The following is a 17208-nucleotide window of genomic DNA, read 5'->3' on the forward strand; positions in this document are numbered from 1 at the left end:
GGACATAAAGACTGCATTCTTGAATGGAGATTTGCATGAGGAGGTGTATGTATCGCAGCCTCATGGTTTTGTTCAAAGAGGGCAGGAAAACAAGGTGTGCAGGTTGAAAAATGCTTTATATGGTTTAAAGCAAGCTCCACGAGCTTGGTATGAAAATATACATGCATATTTGACTACACATGGTTTTCAGAATAGTCCAACAGAAAGCACTTTATATGTTAAATGTGTGGATGATGTACATCTAATCATTGCTCTCTATGTCGATGACATGCTGCTCACAGGACCAAATGAAAGTCATATTGCTGATTTTAAGGTTGATTTGAATGCCTCTTTTGAGATGTCAGATTTGGGACATTTGCATCATTATTTGGGGATACAATTTAAGTAGTGTGATAGAGGTATTGCTTTGTGTCAGACAAAGTATATTAAGACATTGTTGTGCAGAGATTTGGCCTTGAAGACTGCAAGCCTATTGCTACTCCAATGGAGACAGGTTTGAAGTTGAGTCTTCATGATGCTGGAGATTACTTTGATGTCACACTCTATCAAACAGCTGTTGGTTGCCTCATTTATGTATGCATTACGAGGCCGGACATTCAGTTTGCAGTCTCACAGGTGAGCACGTTTATGCATAGCCCAGGGTCTCAGCATTGGTGTGGAAGGCAGTTAAACGCATCTTTCGCTACTTGAGTGGCACCATACATCTTGGGTTGTTTTATCCCAAGGGGGGATCGTTGCCGCCAGATTTACATGCTTTTTCAGACTCAGATTGGACTGGTTGCTATGACACAAGAGTGTCCACAAGTGGTTTTTGTTTCATGCTCGGTAGCTCATGCATATCTTGGTTGAGCAAAAAGCAACCTACTATGGCCACTTCTAGTTGTGAAGCTGAGTACAGGGCAGCTTTCACGGTTAGGGTTGAGTGTGTGTGGCTCAGACGGCTTATGGCTGACTTGGGTGTTGGACAGGAGTCTGCCACCTCTATCTTCACTGATAGTCAGAGCACATTGGCAGTTGTGAGAAACCCAGTTTTTCATGCTCGCACAAAGCACATTGAGGTGCATTATCACTATGTCAGGGAGAGACTCTCAGCAGGAGAGATCAGCTTGGCCTATGTGCCAACACAGGACAACCTCGCCGATCTTTTCACAAAGGCACTTCCTCGTGAGAAGTTCGAAGCTTTCCGCAAAGCTTTGGGCTTGCTCCCCTTTGTGGACTGATCTACTTCGAGCATGGCACTCCCCTATACATGAGTGCCAGCTCTCGTTCACACCATCACTCCCAGGGAGGATTTGTTGCCATATATATATAGGCAGTGATGTGTGTGAACACACTTAGGACCGCCCCGGGGCACTTTTTCCCTCTTTAGGAGGTTTTTCCCCCCGGCTTGTATATACGCCCATCCTTCTAGGGCTAACTTATCTTTTGTACACATCGACACAATCTAATACTTTGTGTTGTGTGCATTCTTGCTCCTTCTTCTCCAAGCTTTGTGTGCTTTCCTGCAACCCTAATTCCAACAACTTAAAATTACCAAAATACGGCTTACGGGAGGTGGGAAAAGTGGGAATGAGGGCAAAGGATCATGAAAATGGGAATAAGGGCTTTATTTAGCCAATTGGGATATTTTTCACCCATTTAGAGGGCAAGATCTAGGCACACTCTTCATCCCCTGTGTCATCAAAATTAAAGTTTGATGAATATCGTGCTTTATCAAGGCTTTTCTCTCTCTAAAAGTGGCCATCTGAGATAGGAAAAAGCACACGAAAGCACATATGCAAGGACAAAGAGGCATGTATGAAAGTGGATTCAAGGCAAGAGAAGTGTCAAAAGGTGAATTTCACTTCAAAATTGCATGGAAGATTTTCCTAGGATCTCACTAGAATTTTACGGAGTAAAAACGGGCCTCTGAAGGACCTAAAACGGCTAAAATACGGCTTACAGGAGGTGTCCAGAGTGGGCGCATGGGCAAGGAATTAATAAAATGGGAAAGAGGGCTTTATTTGGGAAAGAGGGCTTTATTTGGTCCAATTAGGACACATTTCCACCAATGGGAAGGGTGAAAATAGGTGCCCAACCTTCCCCATGTGTTACCCATCCTCCACCTCTCTCTAAGCCACATGGATGCTATTATTGGCATCAAAGCTTAACCTCTTCAACTCGAGTTCTTTAAAGAGGATTATCTAGCTCATTAAGAAGTCTATTAGAGTGTGGAAAAGCACAAGTGAAAGCTCTCAACAAGCTCTTCAAGCTCAAGCACTCCTATGCTAGTTATAAGCTTATGCTAGTGTAATACCTTGGTAGATAAGTACATAGACTATGGAGCACTTCGAGATCATGCTCCTAACCAAATCCTCATCAAGAATCTCCTTTTCTTCGCAAGTACTCTTGGCCTGAGTAGCCATTGAGGCTTTGAGAAGAGGACAACGTAGCTTGAGGTTCTAAGCAAGTCCAAAAGCTCAAGGGTTATGGAGATCTTAGCCTCCATGGTCCAAGAGATGTATTAATCTAAGCTTTCTCTTTGTAAGAGTTCAAGAGCAAAGAATTAATACAAAAGCCTTTCAAGGGGGGGTCGGCCTCAAAAAATTCGGCCCTCAATCTTGTTCGTTTGTGTCAAGTTCTTTATTTGCATGCTTTGTTTTGCATATGCTACTTGTGGGATGTCAGTGTGAGTAGCCAAATGAATGCATATGTGAATCAATTATGTGAATGCATGAGCTACTATGTTATTTCTATCACAAGCTATCACTACTAAGGGTGGAAATTAAAAGGCAACTAGTACTAAAAGAGCTTAAGTGAATACTTGATATTTGCTATTAAGAAGCTTATAGTAAACCTAGTTACACCCTGCCTTGCCCATTCTCCACCTCTCTCTAGCCACATGGATACTAATTTTGTCATGACTTTCCACCTCTCCAAGTCGTGAGATTCAAGGAGGTATATCTCTCTGACCAAAAGGCAATTTTGGGTGTTCAAGAGCTCAAGTGAAAGCTCTCACAAAGCTCTTCAAGCTCAAGCACTCATATGCAAGCTATATGCTTATGATTATTTACCTACCCTTGGTAGCTATGTATGATACTCGGGCTATGGAGCACTTTCATCTCAAGCTCCTTTCCTCATCATCTTCAAAGCTCTCCTTTTCTCCACAAGTACTCTTGGCTTGAATAGCCATTGAAGCTTTGAGAAGAGGACAACGTAGTGCATGAGAGAAGCAAGCCAACAAGCTCATCGGTTATGCAGATCCTAGCCTCCATGGTCCTAATGATGTATTAATTCAAGCTACTCTCTTTTTGTAAAGAGTTGAAGAGCAAAGATTAATATAAAACCTTTTGAGGGGCCTCAAGAAATTTGACCCCGTCAAGATTGTGTGAACATCTTGCCTTAATGTGCTTGATATGCATGCTGATTGAATATGTGTGTGGGTTGCCAAATGAATGCATTAGTTACTATGTTATTCTTATCACATGCTACCATTACTAAGGGCATTAATTACCTAGGAAAGCCGACGTGTGATTAAGACTAGTTGCTAAAAGATCTAAGTAGAGCCTTGTAGGTGCTGCTTCAATTAAAACTTGAACTTTTAATGAAGTTATGATCTAAGTACTCAGATAAACGGTACTGATTTTTGTGAAGGAATCATTTCTTCTATTCCACATAATGACGTAGTAGTTGTTGGCACCAAGTAAATTGAAAGGAAGATGAAGCATCGACAAAAGGAACCCATGCTCTAAGAAATCTAGTACAAAGCTTGCATGATGCACAACATATTTCATCTTTAAGGCCCATGGTTCAAGCTTTGATGTTTGCTCATGGCATGGTTCTTACAACAAGGTCTCCACCTTGAGAAGTCAATTCTCCACAAGGGAGTGAGCATGTTAGAAGGACTTTTGAGAAGGGGAGGGGAAATCTCCATCAAGCACTCCTCAAGAACTATGTTCCCATCGCTCTCCTAACCACACTCATAGAAGGCAAAGATCTCCTTCAAGTGGTCCTCATCCAAAAGTGGAAGAAGTGAAAGAAGCCGTTTTCATCAAAATGAAGAGGAACCTTCCAAGACCTTTACCCCCAAAATATGATGAAAGAAGCTTTCCACAAGAAAGTTCAAGCGCTCTTAGTCACGTGGCACCACGAAGGTGCAAAAGGACCTACTATGTTTGGAAGAGAGCTCGTAAGCTTCAAAAGTTCAAAGAGGGTGGAAAGAGTGAGACTTTTCTCACATTTGATGGCAGGTATGTTAATACGGATAAAGTGCTAAACTTTATTCATCAATTTGATGCTGGGGAGCACATTATCGAACAATCAAAGTTACGCAATATAGCTATGTACATGAAAAGGTCCCGCCAATGGTGGGCATGTCTTCGCTCTCAAGGATTGAGGCCCAAGACTTGGAGAGTGTGTAAGGTTGCTATCACATGGAGCAATTCCTACCCGATCAATGATATGCTCATGGCATGGCATGCTCTCAAGCTCGAAAAGGGAGAGACTATGCAAGATTATGTATCTTGCTTGATGCTTGTATCTCCTTATCAAGCTACATGTCCAAGGCTATGTTGATCAAGAGGAGTTTTATGTATCTCCTTTGATGCATGAGGATGTTATCTTAGGGGTTCCGTGCTTTCATCGCATGGCCACATACAACTCACTTATCTTGATAGAGTTATCACTCTTCATCATAGAGGTAAAGCTATTAGTATTAGCACTAAGAAGAAGGGAAGCACCATACTCACACAAAAGTCAATAAAATCTTCTCTTTTTGTGTATATGGTTTTTGTCAAACGCTCTCCTTCCCCTCATGATACACTCTCAAATGTCTAATACTAATATGAGCTCTAATGATGAAATGAATTATATGTCTTTCCTTTAAGCGTATAGTGATTATTTTTCAGACTCTATCCTTAGTGATTACCTCCTTCATGATGAGAGGATGACCATAAGATTGATTAGTGCCAGGTAGTGCACCCTCTAATAATCCCCCATATTATGTCTCTCATGCACAGCAAGAAGAGATACTCTCTCAAGTGAATGAGCTTCTTGAGAAGGGGCTGGTATGATCTAGCTCATCTCCCTTTTGCTCACTTGTGTTGCTAGTGCAAAAGAAGGATGGGTCCCTATCATATATGCGTGGATACGATTTCCTTGTAGTTAATGCCCTTAGTAGTGATAGGATGTGATAAGAACAACATATACGGCTAATGCATTCATTTAGCAACTCACACACGTATACAATTCGCATATGCATACAAGCACATTAAAGCAAGATCTTGATACAATCAACACAAAATTGAGGGTCGGATTTCTTGAGGCCAACCCCCCTTGAGAGGCTTTGTGTTAATCTTTACTCTTAAAGTCTTTACAAAAATAGAGTAGCTTGAATTAATAACCATGGAGGCTAGGATCTCCATAACCCATGAGCTTGTTGGCTTGCTTCTTCCTTGCACTACGTTATCCTCTTCTCAAAGCCTCAATGGCTATTCAAGACAAGAGTACTTGCGAAAAAAAGGAGAGCTTTGAAGAGGATTAGGGAAGGAGCTTGAAATGAAAGTGCTTCATAGCCTATCATACTTAGTTACCAAGGTGTGGTACATAATCATAACCATATAGCTTGCATATGAGTGCTTGAGCTTGAAGAGCTTTGTGAGAGGTTTCACTTGAGCTCTTGATCCCTCTAATTAGCTTCTTAATGTGATAGATAAACCTCCTTGAAGTTCACGACTTGATGAGGTGGAAAGTGCTGCCAATTTAGCCATCCATGTGGCTAAACAGAGGTGGAGCATGGGCAAGTCATGGGAGGAGGAGGGCGCCTAGTTCTTGCCCTCTAATTGGGTTAAAAGTGTCCCAAATTGGCCAAAAAAAGCCCTTATTCCCATTTTCATTATTCTTTGTCCTCACTCCCACTTTTGCCACCTCCCGTAAGCTATATTTTAGTTATTTTTAAGTCCTTCGGAGGCCTATTTATACTCCATAAAATACCGGTGAGATGTTAGGAAAATTTGCCATGCACTTGTGAAGTGGAATTCACATTTTGGCACTTCCCTAGCCTTGAATTCACTTTTATACATGCCTTGTTGTCCAACAATATGTGCTTTCTTGTGCTTCTTCTTTCCCAAATGGCCACTTTCAGAGAGAGAAAAGACTTGATAAAGCACAAAACTCATCAAAATTAGATTTTGATGACAAAGCGTAACTCCGAAAAAGCGTCCTCTAAGAAAAGTGTGAGCTCTAACAAAAAAGCACTTTGCCTAAATTGGACATTTTTAAACATCACTTGCAAAATAAAATAAAAATACAAAACTGCTACGAAAACAGTTAGCGCGAAGAGAAAATGGAAAGTGACCTCTTTTTTTCCCACGCTTGAAAAAAATGCCACTTTTATAGAGCTCGTAGCTCCACATTCGTCACACGAATTTGGACATGCTCATGAGATGTTAAAAAGTTTCTCTTCTTGAGCTCTACAATCTTTGTGAAATGCTCTTTGGTTAAAATCCGACCAGAATTCTTGGAAATAAATTTGCAAATCAAAAATTCTAGAGAGAGTGTAAAAACACGTCATTTTAAGCAACCACTAACATTCAACATCTCAAACGGCCACTAAGATGAGAGAATTTCAAAATACTCAGAAAAACAAACTTTTTCGAAGTCCTAAAAACTATAACTCTCTCATACAAACCTTTTCCAAATTCTAACTCTAACATATTTAAAATTACCACACAGAAATGCCCCCCAGAAGTCTAGACAGAGAATGTAAAAATACACTGCTAAACTTTCTCTACTTGATTAAAAGCATCTAAAAACCATTTCCAAACGTTAAGTCTATGCACAAATAAAAAAATTTACTAGAGACCTATTACAATATATTTATATAGATATATATAGGTACACATACACACATGTATATATATATGTGTGTGTGTGTGTGTGTGAGAGAGAGAGAGAGAGAGAGACACACACACATATATGGCCGCTTGTAAGTGGCGGCAATGGTGTGGCTAGGGTTCTGGAGGTACCATGGCTTTTGGTAGGGCAAGTGGAGACCTGGGGATGAATGGGCTTCTTGAGTACATCCCTCATTGTATTTACATGGGTACTTCTAGGATATAGGCAATGACCACTAAAGTTGTGCAAAACACTCTCATTAACATTGTGAGAGAAGGAGAAAACACTTCTCGGACCCATGTTTGAAATATAGTAGGGGCATTTTGCTAATCAAATGTCATGACATTACTTGTAAATTTTACGCATTCTATCACAAAAGTTGTTTTATTGTTGTCCTTTGGTGCCATCAAAAACTAGTTTTATTTATTGGAACTATTGAAAAAGCTAGAATTTTCAATTCATGTAATAAAAATTATTATCACTAACAATTAAGATGACAAAAATAGACTACTTCTAGAGCAATAATAAAGAAAATGTCACATTGAAAATGTGTTTGACCAAGGGGCATTGACCAAGGGGCAGATGTGTGTGGAGGCCACCAATGCAAAAAATAAGGTCTAGCACAAAGTTTGTTTCTCTATAATTACCTATTTGATCAAGCCATGTTCTCATTTTAATTCAAATGTCTTAATTCTTTATTCGATGTGCACATTCAAACTTAAAATATAATTTTATAATTTTATGTATATACTCTAGTCGCACAAAAGCAATTTTTCTTTCAAATTCATAGTTCAAAGATATTTAAAACTACCCCTATTTACACATCTAAGTCTTTACATCAACCCATTGCCAAACAAAACTATTTTTTTTCAAATTCATAATTCAAACCTTTTAATGATGTATTCATCCCATTTAGCAGACCCTCCCAACAGCTTATCTTTAGCAAGGCTGTACGTTTCATTAAAGGCAACTTGCTTTCCTCCTTGTGTGTACTCCTCCCCTTCAGGTAAATCAGGCAAATAAGACTTGAAAGTAGCCCACCACAATGGCCTGCCATATCTCACAGCCCAATGGGGATTAGCAATGTTGTTGAGAGTTTTGGTGGAAAAGAGCTGCAGTGAATCCTTTTCTGAGATGTCTGCTGAGAATGTCCCCCAGATTGGAGGTGCTAGCATGACATCACAAGCAGCTACTCGGTCTGAAGGGTCAGCCCAATCCGGGGCATCTCGGAGGATGTGTCCATAAACAGCACTAGAACCCCGCTTCCACTGGCTGCACGGGTGGCTCTCCTAATTATCATTCCTCACCAGATGCCTAGCTTCATCAAACACAAATAAAATCTCCAACTTTCGATCATGCTCTATCATAATATCATTAGGCCGTAAATTTTCAAATATCATCCGAAGCAACGTGCTTTTACATCAGCTGGCATGCAATCAATGCATTCAAGGGGTAACATCCCAAGAGGGAGCTTCTAAAGCACTTGTGCTCTAAAAAGTGCAACCCACTTAAAATAACAATCCAATAGAGTAGCACTAAGCACAATATCAATCCTAAGCAACCCCATACAACATCATTCTTGCATAACAACACCATCTTGAATTTATTCTCAATGTCTGCAAAATTATTTTTCAATGTCTATTTTTCCCCTGCTTGCTTACCCCAGCTTTACTGGGAATGTCTACTAGTTCAGACCAAGTAAATAGAACAAGACCAAGACACCAAAAACACGACACCTCACATTTACACATCTTCAAGAACACCACCTCACATTTACACATCCAATGTCCACCAAACATTTTGGAGTGCAATATCGTTTTCGAATAACCCCATGTAGCAATCTTGCCCCACCTCCTGTTGACTACTCCCATGCTCCCACAAGTTTTGAAGCTACAGCAATTGAACTTTTCCACTACATCCATTCAAAGCAGCTCAGTGTACGATCGCTTAAGACATATCATGCAATTGGTGTCATCAGAGAGAGGGAAAGGTCTAAATGGAAGTCACCTGCTGAATGGATTCTTACTCAAAATTCCCAAAAATTCTCAATTTTGAACATCTCTTGCAGGCCGGACTTTTGGAGCTCCAGTAACTCCTTGTGAAGATCATTACGATCATCCGTGAAAAACGGAGATCTTGAAGTCTTCACAATTGGTTTCAGCTGCTCCTTCAGGCCTTCATCCAGCACAAAAGCCTCCAAGCCCTTTGCGACAAGGACAGCTTGCAGATTTTCACCTCTCACTTTGAGCCAAGCTTTCCATGCCTGAACAGCTGGTCCCTTCTTTTCCCCTTGATCTCCTTCAATCTCCTTGCATAATGAGGAGAAGCCTTGGCAGCAGTTACATTTGTAGCATCCTCTTTTTCCCTTAACCGTTATATTGTCCACTGTCAACTCATCATCATCTCCACCAGTAAAGGCAAAGATGAGCAGATCAACCCCCCATGCACCCGCAGCACATTGCCTCGCTCAGCACACTTCAAAAAGTCATCAAATGTCATATCAGAGGGCTTCTTGTAAATCCTTCGAAAAGAGTTGAAATGCAACCGGGCATTGGCTAACATCTTTTCCGCGTCAGTCAATGCTCTCCCAATCAACTCCAACAACGACTTTCCAACCAAGTGCTTGCAGAAATCATCCACAGTGTAGAGGCCAGGCTGTGTTTGCTCTCCGTCATCTTTGGCATGTAGAAGTATGATCTTAGCTACCAGCTCCCCTGTAAATCCCCTGTCAATCCATCCACCTGCAAGCGCGCTCACTAGTGACCCATAAAGTTCCCGACTCCTTCCTGATCTATTCAGAATTCTACTGGCCTCTGCTGCAGCCATCGATACAAGTGGCTCAGAGCTCCACACTGTCCATACCACCAGTTCACGAGTTGGTGAAACAGAAAGAACTGACAGAAGATGATTCGCCACCAGTTCTGACGCGAGTTTAGAACGGGGATCGACATCAAGCCCAATGGTAGCTCCTAACAAACTCAATGCTGCCTCTTCTGGGAGGTCCTTCCTTTTAATGATGTATTCATACCATTTAGCAGGCCCTCCCAACAGCTTATCTTTAGCAAGGCTGTACGTTTCATTGAAGGCAACTTGCTTCCCTCCTTGTGTGTACTCCTCCCCTTCAGGTAAATCAGGCAAATAAGACTTGAAAGTAGCCCACCACAATGGCCTGCCATATCTCACAGCCCAATGGGGATTAGCAATGTTGTTGAGAGTTTTGGTGGAAAAGAGCTGCAGTGAATCCTTTTCTGAGATGTCTGCTGAGAATGTCCCCCAGATTGGAGGTGCTAGCATGACATCACAAGCAGCTACTCGGTCTGAAGGGTCAGCCCAATCCGGGGCATCTCGGAGGATGTGTCCATAAACAGCACTAGAACCCCGCTTCCACTGGCTGCACGGGTGGCTCTCCTAATTGGAAGGAAGCAGTTCAAGTGATTATCATTCCTCACCAGATGCCTAGCTTCATCAAACACAAATAAAATCTCCAACTTTCGATCATGCTCTATCATAATATCCTTAGGCCGTAAATTTTCAAATATCACCCTAGTCTCCCTTTCCCAGACAGTCCACGTAAGCTGCTTGCTACCCTGAATTTGTGTCAAACCACCTTTGGCGAAGTTTTCCTCTAGAAGTTTGTTGGTCTCCTCTTGCACGTCCTTCCAATACATGGAGCCTTCCATTGTCTCTATCAGAAATTGTTCATGACTCCAACCACTATTCTTGACTCTGTTTGCCAGCATACGAATGCATGCGATGAAGTAAGCCAAAGTAAAATTCATGCACGCTAGTTGCCCTTGTAGGCTCTCATCGCTGCCAAGATGCTTCATAGCTTGCTCACAGAACCACTTTGCAATCCAAGAGCTCTTGGGAGCACTCGGAGCATAGCCACCCTTTTGCATTATGCATGTCAAAGCTCGATACATAGTGGAGACATTGTCCGAGTTCTGGTATTCCAGCTTAAACGCCCTTTCTGAAAGAGCATGAAAAAGAGAAAAAATCAGAGAGCAGGGGTCAGAAATCTTTGCCTACCTCCAGTCAGTCGGCTTACCTCTGGCATCTGAAGCAGCTGGTTGCATCCGCTGCTTTTTGGGTGGGCCTGAAAATAGAGAATGAAGCAAGATAACAGTTGAGTTCCAATCTCCAAAGCCCTACTCACAGACACAGACACCATACATAGAGAATGAAGCAAGATAACAGCTGATGGATGCGCTTTCTGTGGAGTATGTGTATGTGAAAGGATGGGAATTCAATAGTGTACGTCGGTTGCCCAACGTCGTGCACGCTCGCTTATTTGACGAACCAGGAGGTGCCACCATACATACCTCCTGGTTCGTCAAATAAGCGCACCAATCCCCGAATGCAATTGGACACCATGCCTCGAATGGTTCCACATACACATACTCCACAGAAAGCGCATCCATCAGCCAAACCTTTAAGCCCTTCTCAAGATTGTCTGCCACTTCCCTCCTGTCAAGCATGTCTGGATCTGTGGCCATCTCGCTCGCCGGGTGTAGCGCGATTTCTCTCACCATCGCTGTGGCTTGTGGCGGGTAGGGTTAGGGTAGAAGTTTTATTATAAGAGTGCTCTGCCTTGGCCCTTGGTTATAAGATAGATACCATGGGGCTCTATTCTCTCTCCTCTCTCACCGAGCATGTGAGAAAATGGATAGAAGGCCTGGGCATCCCGCATGTGCACTTCAACATCTCTATACTTGAAGGTGATACGCTCGGTAACACAATTAATGAATTCAATGCCATGACTGTGTTTCCTAATGTTTGTGGAGCAGTAGATGACTGTGTTTCCTAATGTTTGTGGAACAGTAGATGGCATCTCTCTCCTCTCTCACCGAGCATATCGTCACGCATGTCCTAAGCAAGCCCAAAAGCTCAAGGGTTATGGAGATCCTAGCCTCCATGGTCCAAGAGATGTATTAATTTAAGCTTCTCTCTTTTTGTAAGAGTTCAAGAGCAAAGAATTAATACAAAGCCTTTCGAGGGGGGGGGGGGGTCGGCCTCAAGAATTTCGGCCCTCAATCTTGCTTATTTGTGTTAAGTTCTTGATTTGCATGCTTATTTTGCATATGCTAGTTGTTTGTGTATATGTGAGTATCTAAATGAATGCATGAGCTAGTGGTTGGTGTGTGTGTGAGTAGCCAAATGAATGCATATGTGAGTTGTTTGTGTGAATGCATTAGCTACTATGTTATTCCTATCACATGCTATCACTACTAAGGGTGGAAATTAAAAGGAACTCAATACTAAAAGAGCTTGAGTAAATACTTGTTATTTGCTATAAAGAAGCTATAGTAAACTTGGTTTCAGGGAGGGTGGGGAGAGATGAAGACAAAAGGTGCCAAACTGCATCAAGAATGGAACCATACAAGAGAGACCTCGCGCTGGTGTAGGCACTTGTTAGTAAGTGCTCAATGACCAAGAACTGATGTATTTGGGATATGTTTTGCTTTTTAGATGTCAACTTTTGGACCCTTAATCAAAAATGCATAAAAAGGCAGTAACAATGATCATTTAACATTAACCCTAGTGTGAAACCAACCTAAGTATAAGAAGCTTTGGGCATTTCACCTTATTGGAAAGAGGCTTATGATATTAACATTGTCATAGTCCACAAAGTGCACGGAATTATAGATTTCACTTGCCTGCATACATACAATATATAGATGTTGGTCAATCCTCATACTTACATTATATTATTTGATGAGATGCAATTACATAAGAGACCCAAGAATGACAAGTCTCTTTTGGAGGGGACTATTTGAAAATTGGGCACTAAACTCAATTTCTCATCAGCCTATCACCCTCAAACAGATGGGCAAACAGAGATTGTGAATTCCATTATCCTATGTTGGGGAGAAAGATCAAAGTAAACAATGGGAGAAATACTACCTTTGGTAGAGTTTGCATATAATAACATGGTGCATACCTCTACAGGGAAGTCTCCATTTGAGATTGTTGAAGGCCGTCCTCTCTCTAGGCCATGTGGATGCTATATTTGGCATCCCAGCTTAACCTCCTCAACTCGAGTTCTTTAAAGGGGGTATCTTGCTCATTTTAAAGGCTAATTGAGTGTGGAAAAGCACAAGTGAAAGCTCTCAACAAGCTCTTCAAGCTATATTTGAGAAATACTACCTTTGGTAGAGTTTGCATATAATAACATGGTGCATACCTCTACATGGAAGTCTCCATTTGAGATTGTTGAAGGCCGTCCAAAGCCTCCACCTACCTATCTTAAGGATGCATTTAAATATATTCGTAAGCTGATGAGTATGTGCATGACATCAAGATAGCTTTTCAAAAGATAAAAGAAGTTATTAAGGTGTCACAACAAAAAAAAAACGGGATAAGGATCGAAGCCCTTTAGAGCTAAAAGAGGATGAATGGGTTTTGCTCAAGTTTCCCAAGGCTTGTTTACATCAAAAGACAGACAAGGATTGGCAAGGAAGGCCCACAGGTCATCAAAAGATTTATCCTAAGATTTCTAAGAGGTATTGTGGTCCATTTTAGATTCTTAAAAGGATCAATGAAACATCTTTTAGACTCAAGTTACCAAAGCATTGGCATATACATAATGCCTTTCATGTGAGTCTATTTAAGCCATTTAAAGGTACACCCCCAATGGACCTTATACAAGAGGATCCTCCCGAGATTGACGACCAAGAGGAGTTCCTACAATCTAATGCCATCCGTAAGCATGAGGATAACATTTTTGAAATAGGTATTTAATTAAGTTTAAGAATTATCCTCTGGAAGATGCATGAACCCCAAAACTGAAGGATTCTCTTGCCCTCTTGCAAGATTATAAGTTCCTTCATGATTTAAATGATAACCAAGACATCGATGTATAAAAATGTTTAAAGATTTAATGCAATGTTCTTTTTTTTTTCTTTACTAATGTGCATTAAAATGTTTTATGTGTGTACACCAATGTTTCCAAGGAATAGTTTAACGATGACTTTGTCTCCTAAACACCTACTAGACTTGCCATCTAGTTCAAGAATGTAATCTTGCTCAAATGTGGATCCAAAGCATAGACGGGACTCCTTTCACTTGATACAACATCGTCGAGGATGACTACGATTTCAAGGGAGGGGTAATGTCATCAAAATTTAATTTTGATGAGTTTTGTGCTTTATCAAGGCTTTACTCTCTCTAAAAGTGGCCATTTGGGAAAGAAGAAGCACAAGAAAGCACATATTGTTGGACAATAAGGCATATATGGAAGTGAATTCAAGGCTATGGTAGTGCCAAAAGGTGGCAAATTTTCCTAGGATCTCACCAGTATTTTATGGAGTACAAACGGGCCTCCGAAGGACTAAAAATTTGCTAAAATACGGCTTACGAGAGAGAGGACAAAAGTGGGAGTGAGGGCAAAGAATAATGAAAATTCAAATGAGGGCTTTGTTTGGCCAATTTGGGACACTTTTAACCCAATTAGAGGGCAAGAACTAGGCGCCCTCCTCCTCCCATGACCTGCCCATGCTCCACCTCTCTCTAGCCACATGGATGCTGAAATTGGCATCACTTTCCACCTCATCAAGTCATGAACTTCAAGGAGTTTTATCTCTCTTATTAAGAAGCTAATTAGAGTGATCAAAAGCACAAGTGAAAGGTCTCACAAAGCGCTTCTAGCTCAAGCACTCATATGTAAGCTATATGCTTAAGATTATGTACCACCCCTTGGTAGCTCAGTATGATACTTAGGCTATGGAGCACTTTCATCTCAAGCTCCTTCCCTAATCCTCCTCAAAGCTCTCCTTTTCTCCACAAGCAAGTACTCTTGGCTTGAATAGCCATTGAGGCTTTGAGAAGAGGACAATGTAGTGCAAGGGAGAAGCAAGCCAACAAGCTCATAGGTTATGGAGATCCTAGCCTTTATGGTCCTAATGATGTATTAATTCAAGCTACTCTCCTTTTGTAAAGAGTTCAAGATCAAAGATGAATACAAAGCCTTTTGAGGGGGGTCCACCTAAAGAAATCCGACCCTCAATCTTGTGTTTATTGTGTGAAGATCTTGCTTTAATGTGCTTCTTATGCATATGCTAATTGTATATGTGTGTGAGTTGCTAAACGAATGCATTAGCCGCTATTTTGTTCTCATCACATGCTATCACTACTAAGGGCATTAACTATAAGGAAATCCTAAGTGTCATTAAGGCTAGTTGCTAAAAGAGATAAGAGTAAAGACTTGTTATTTGCCCTAAAATAGCTTAATGCAACTTGATTTCATTAGTATCAAAGCTTTGTAGGTGTTGCGTTAATTAAAACTAGTACTTTTAATTAAGTTACGATCTAAGCTTTCACATAAAAGGTACTGATTTTTGTGAAGGAATCGTGTCTTCTATTCCACACAATGAACATAGTTGGCACCAAGTAAACTTTAAGGAAGATGAAGCTTCAACACAAGGAACCCATGCTTTAAGAAATCTAGTACAAAGCTGATGCAGAACATAATCCATCTTTAAGGCCCATGGTTCAAGATTTGATGTTTGCTCATGGCATGGTTCTTACAACAAGGTATCCTCCTCGAGAAGTTGATTCTCCACAAGGGAGTGAGCATGTTAGAGAGCCTTTGGAATGGGAGGGGCAATCTGCATCCAGTTCTCCTCAAGAACGACGTTCCCATCACTCTCCTAACCATAGTAGACGGCGAAGATCTTCTTCCAGTGAAGGGTCCTCCTCATCCAAAAGTGGAAGAAGTGAAAGAAGCCATTTCCATCAACGAAGAAGAAGGTCTCCTTCACCTTCACCGAGCCCTTCACCCTCAAAATTGTTACCATATTATAGTAGTGATGTGTGTGAACACACTTAGGACCGCCGGGGCACTTTTTCCCTCACTAGGAGGTTTTTTCCCCCGTGCATTGTATATACGCCCATTATCTTCTAGGGCTTGTTATCTTTCATTTTTGGCATTCATAATACACTACTGTGTTGTGCTCAAGCTTCCTCATCTTCTTGAAGTTGTGTGTGCATTCCTGCAACCCTAATTCCAACAATTGGTATCAGAGCAGGCTTCCTCCTCCCGGGCAGCATCACCGGCACCTGCCGCTTCATCTCCTCCGATTGCGACGAGGTTTCACGAGCGTCTGCAGGTTAGTATATGCCGTGGGCGAGCCCGTAGGGCTCGGTCGTTTCAGAATTTTGATCTGAAGTCATTTCGCCCTCCGTTTTTGCATTCCAAGTACTGCGCAGGCAAAATCGTCCTACTGTGCAGATTTTCTGTCAAGATTAAAATCTGCAGGACAGGTGCCCATTCGTCTGTTTTGGGCTGTGCTACATAGCACAGGTCGATTTTATACAGGTTTACCTCTTACAGACAGCATTTACATCTAGTAGTACAGTCATTGGCCATGGCTGACAACAATGATGTATTCCGCATGTTGGCTGCTGAGGATAAGTTGGATGGCACCAACTATCCACTGTGGGCATATATGATGCGACATGTATTGGTAGCAAAGGGGTTATGGAACATTGTGCAGGGTATTGATGCACGTCCTATTGTGGCTGGGAATGCTGCAAACACATCAGAAACAGGTACTGTTGATGATGGTGCAGGCACAAGTGCTGTAGCAGCTGTTCGAGAACCACCACTTTCAGCAGAGCAGATTCGTTGGGATGGTAGAGATGCGCAGGCTCATGCCTTGATTGCGCTGTCTGTCAAACGTACCATTATCCCACATATTCGCTCCTGCAGGACTTCTAAGGATGCTTGGGATGTACTTGCCACATTGTATCAGGCAAGAAATGAGGCTCGTGTTGCTTACCTCCGAAAACAGTTGGAGAATGAGCATATGAACGAAGGTGATTCTATGGATAGCTTTTTGACAAAGATCAAGGATTTCAAAGAGCAGCTCATTTCTGCAGATGAAATCCTGTCAGACAGTTCACTTGTGCAGACTGTTTTGAATGGTCTACCAGATTCTTATCAGGGTTTTGCTTCCACTCTTCGCTTGATGATGAAAGGCAATCCCAATGCCTTATCATTTGAGGAGTTAGTTTCTGTTTTGCTGCAAGAAGACCAGTCAAGGCAAAACAGGAATAATATGCGTGTCGCAGATCAAGCTTTCGTTGCTAGTCAGAGAAGCGGGAAAGGTAAAGCTGGCTTTTCTTCTAGTAAGCAGAAATCTGCAAATGCTGCGCAACCAAAGAAGGAAGACAAAGATGAGAAGAAGGGTGACAAACAGAAGACATTTTGCAAGTACTGTAAGGGAAATGATCATGTCATCAAAGCGTGTCCTAAGCTGGCTGCGAAAGAGGCTAAGAAGAAAGAGGCTGGTATGGCTGTTGCAGATGCCTCTCCTTCTAACAATGAATCTGCTA

At 41.6% G+C, this 17208-nt stretch overlaps 1 protein-coding gene and 1 pseudogene across 2 annotated transcripts in view; both read right to left on the minus strand.

The window, feature by feature from the left end:
- Positions 1–8140, minus strand: part of LOC147607602 (uncharacterized) — a 101104-nt gene extending 92964 nt beyond the window's left edge. Inside the window, exon 1 of the mRNA XM_086790689.1 lies at positions 7762–8140. Coding sequence (XP_086646815.1) covers positions 7762–8048 — 287 coding nt within the window. The 5' untranslated portion in view covers positions 8049–8140. The remainder of the gene's footprint in view (positions 1–7761) is intronic.
- Positions 8141–9112: 972 nt separating this feature from the next.
- Positions 9113–11105, minus strand: LOC147607603 (uncharacterized; annotated as a pseudogene). Its single transcript, XR_015264748.1, has 2 exons — positions 10922–11105; positions 9113–10843 (listed from the first exon to the last, which is right to left on the minus strand). The product of XR_015264748.1 is annotated as an uncharacterized LOC147607603 (transcript).
- Between the last annotated feature and the right edge of the window lie 6103 nt (positions 11106–17208).

The sequence above is a fragment of the Cibotium barometz genome, chromosome 55 (assembly GCF_041138505.1).
Source record: "Cibotium barometz isolate CiBa-2024 chromosome 55, ASM4113850v1, whole genome shotgun sequence".
In the NCBI taxonomy this organism is placed as follows: Eukaryota; Viridiplantae; Streptophyta; class Polypodiopsida; order Cyatheales; family Cibotiaceae; genus Cibotium; species Cibotium barometz.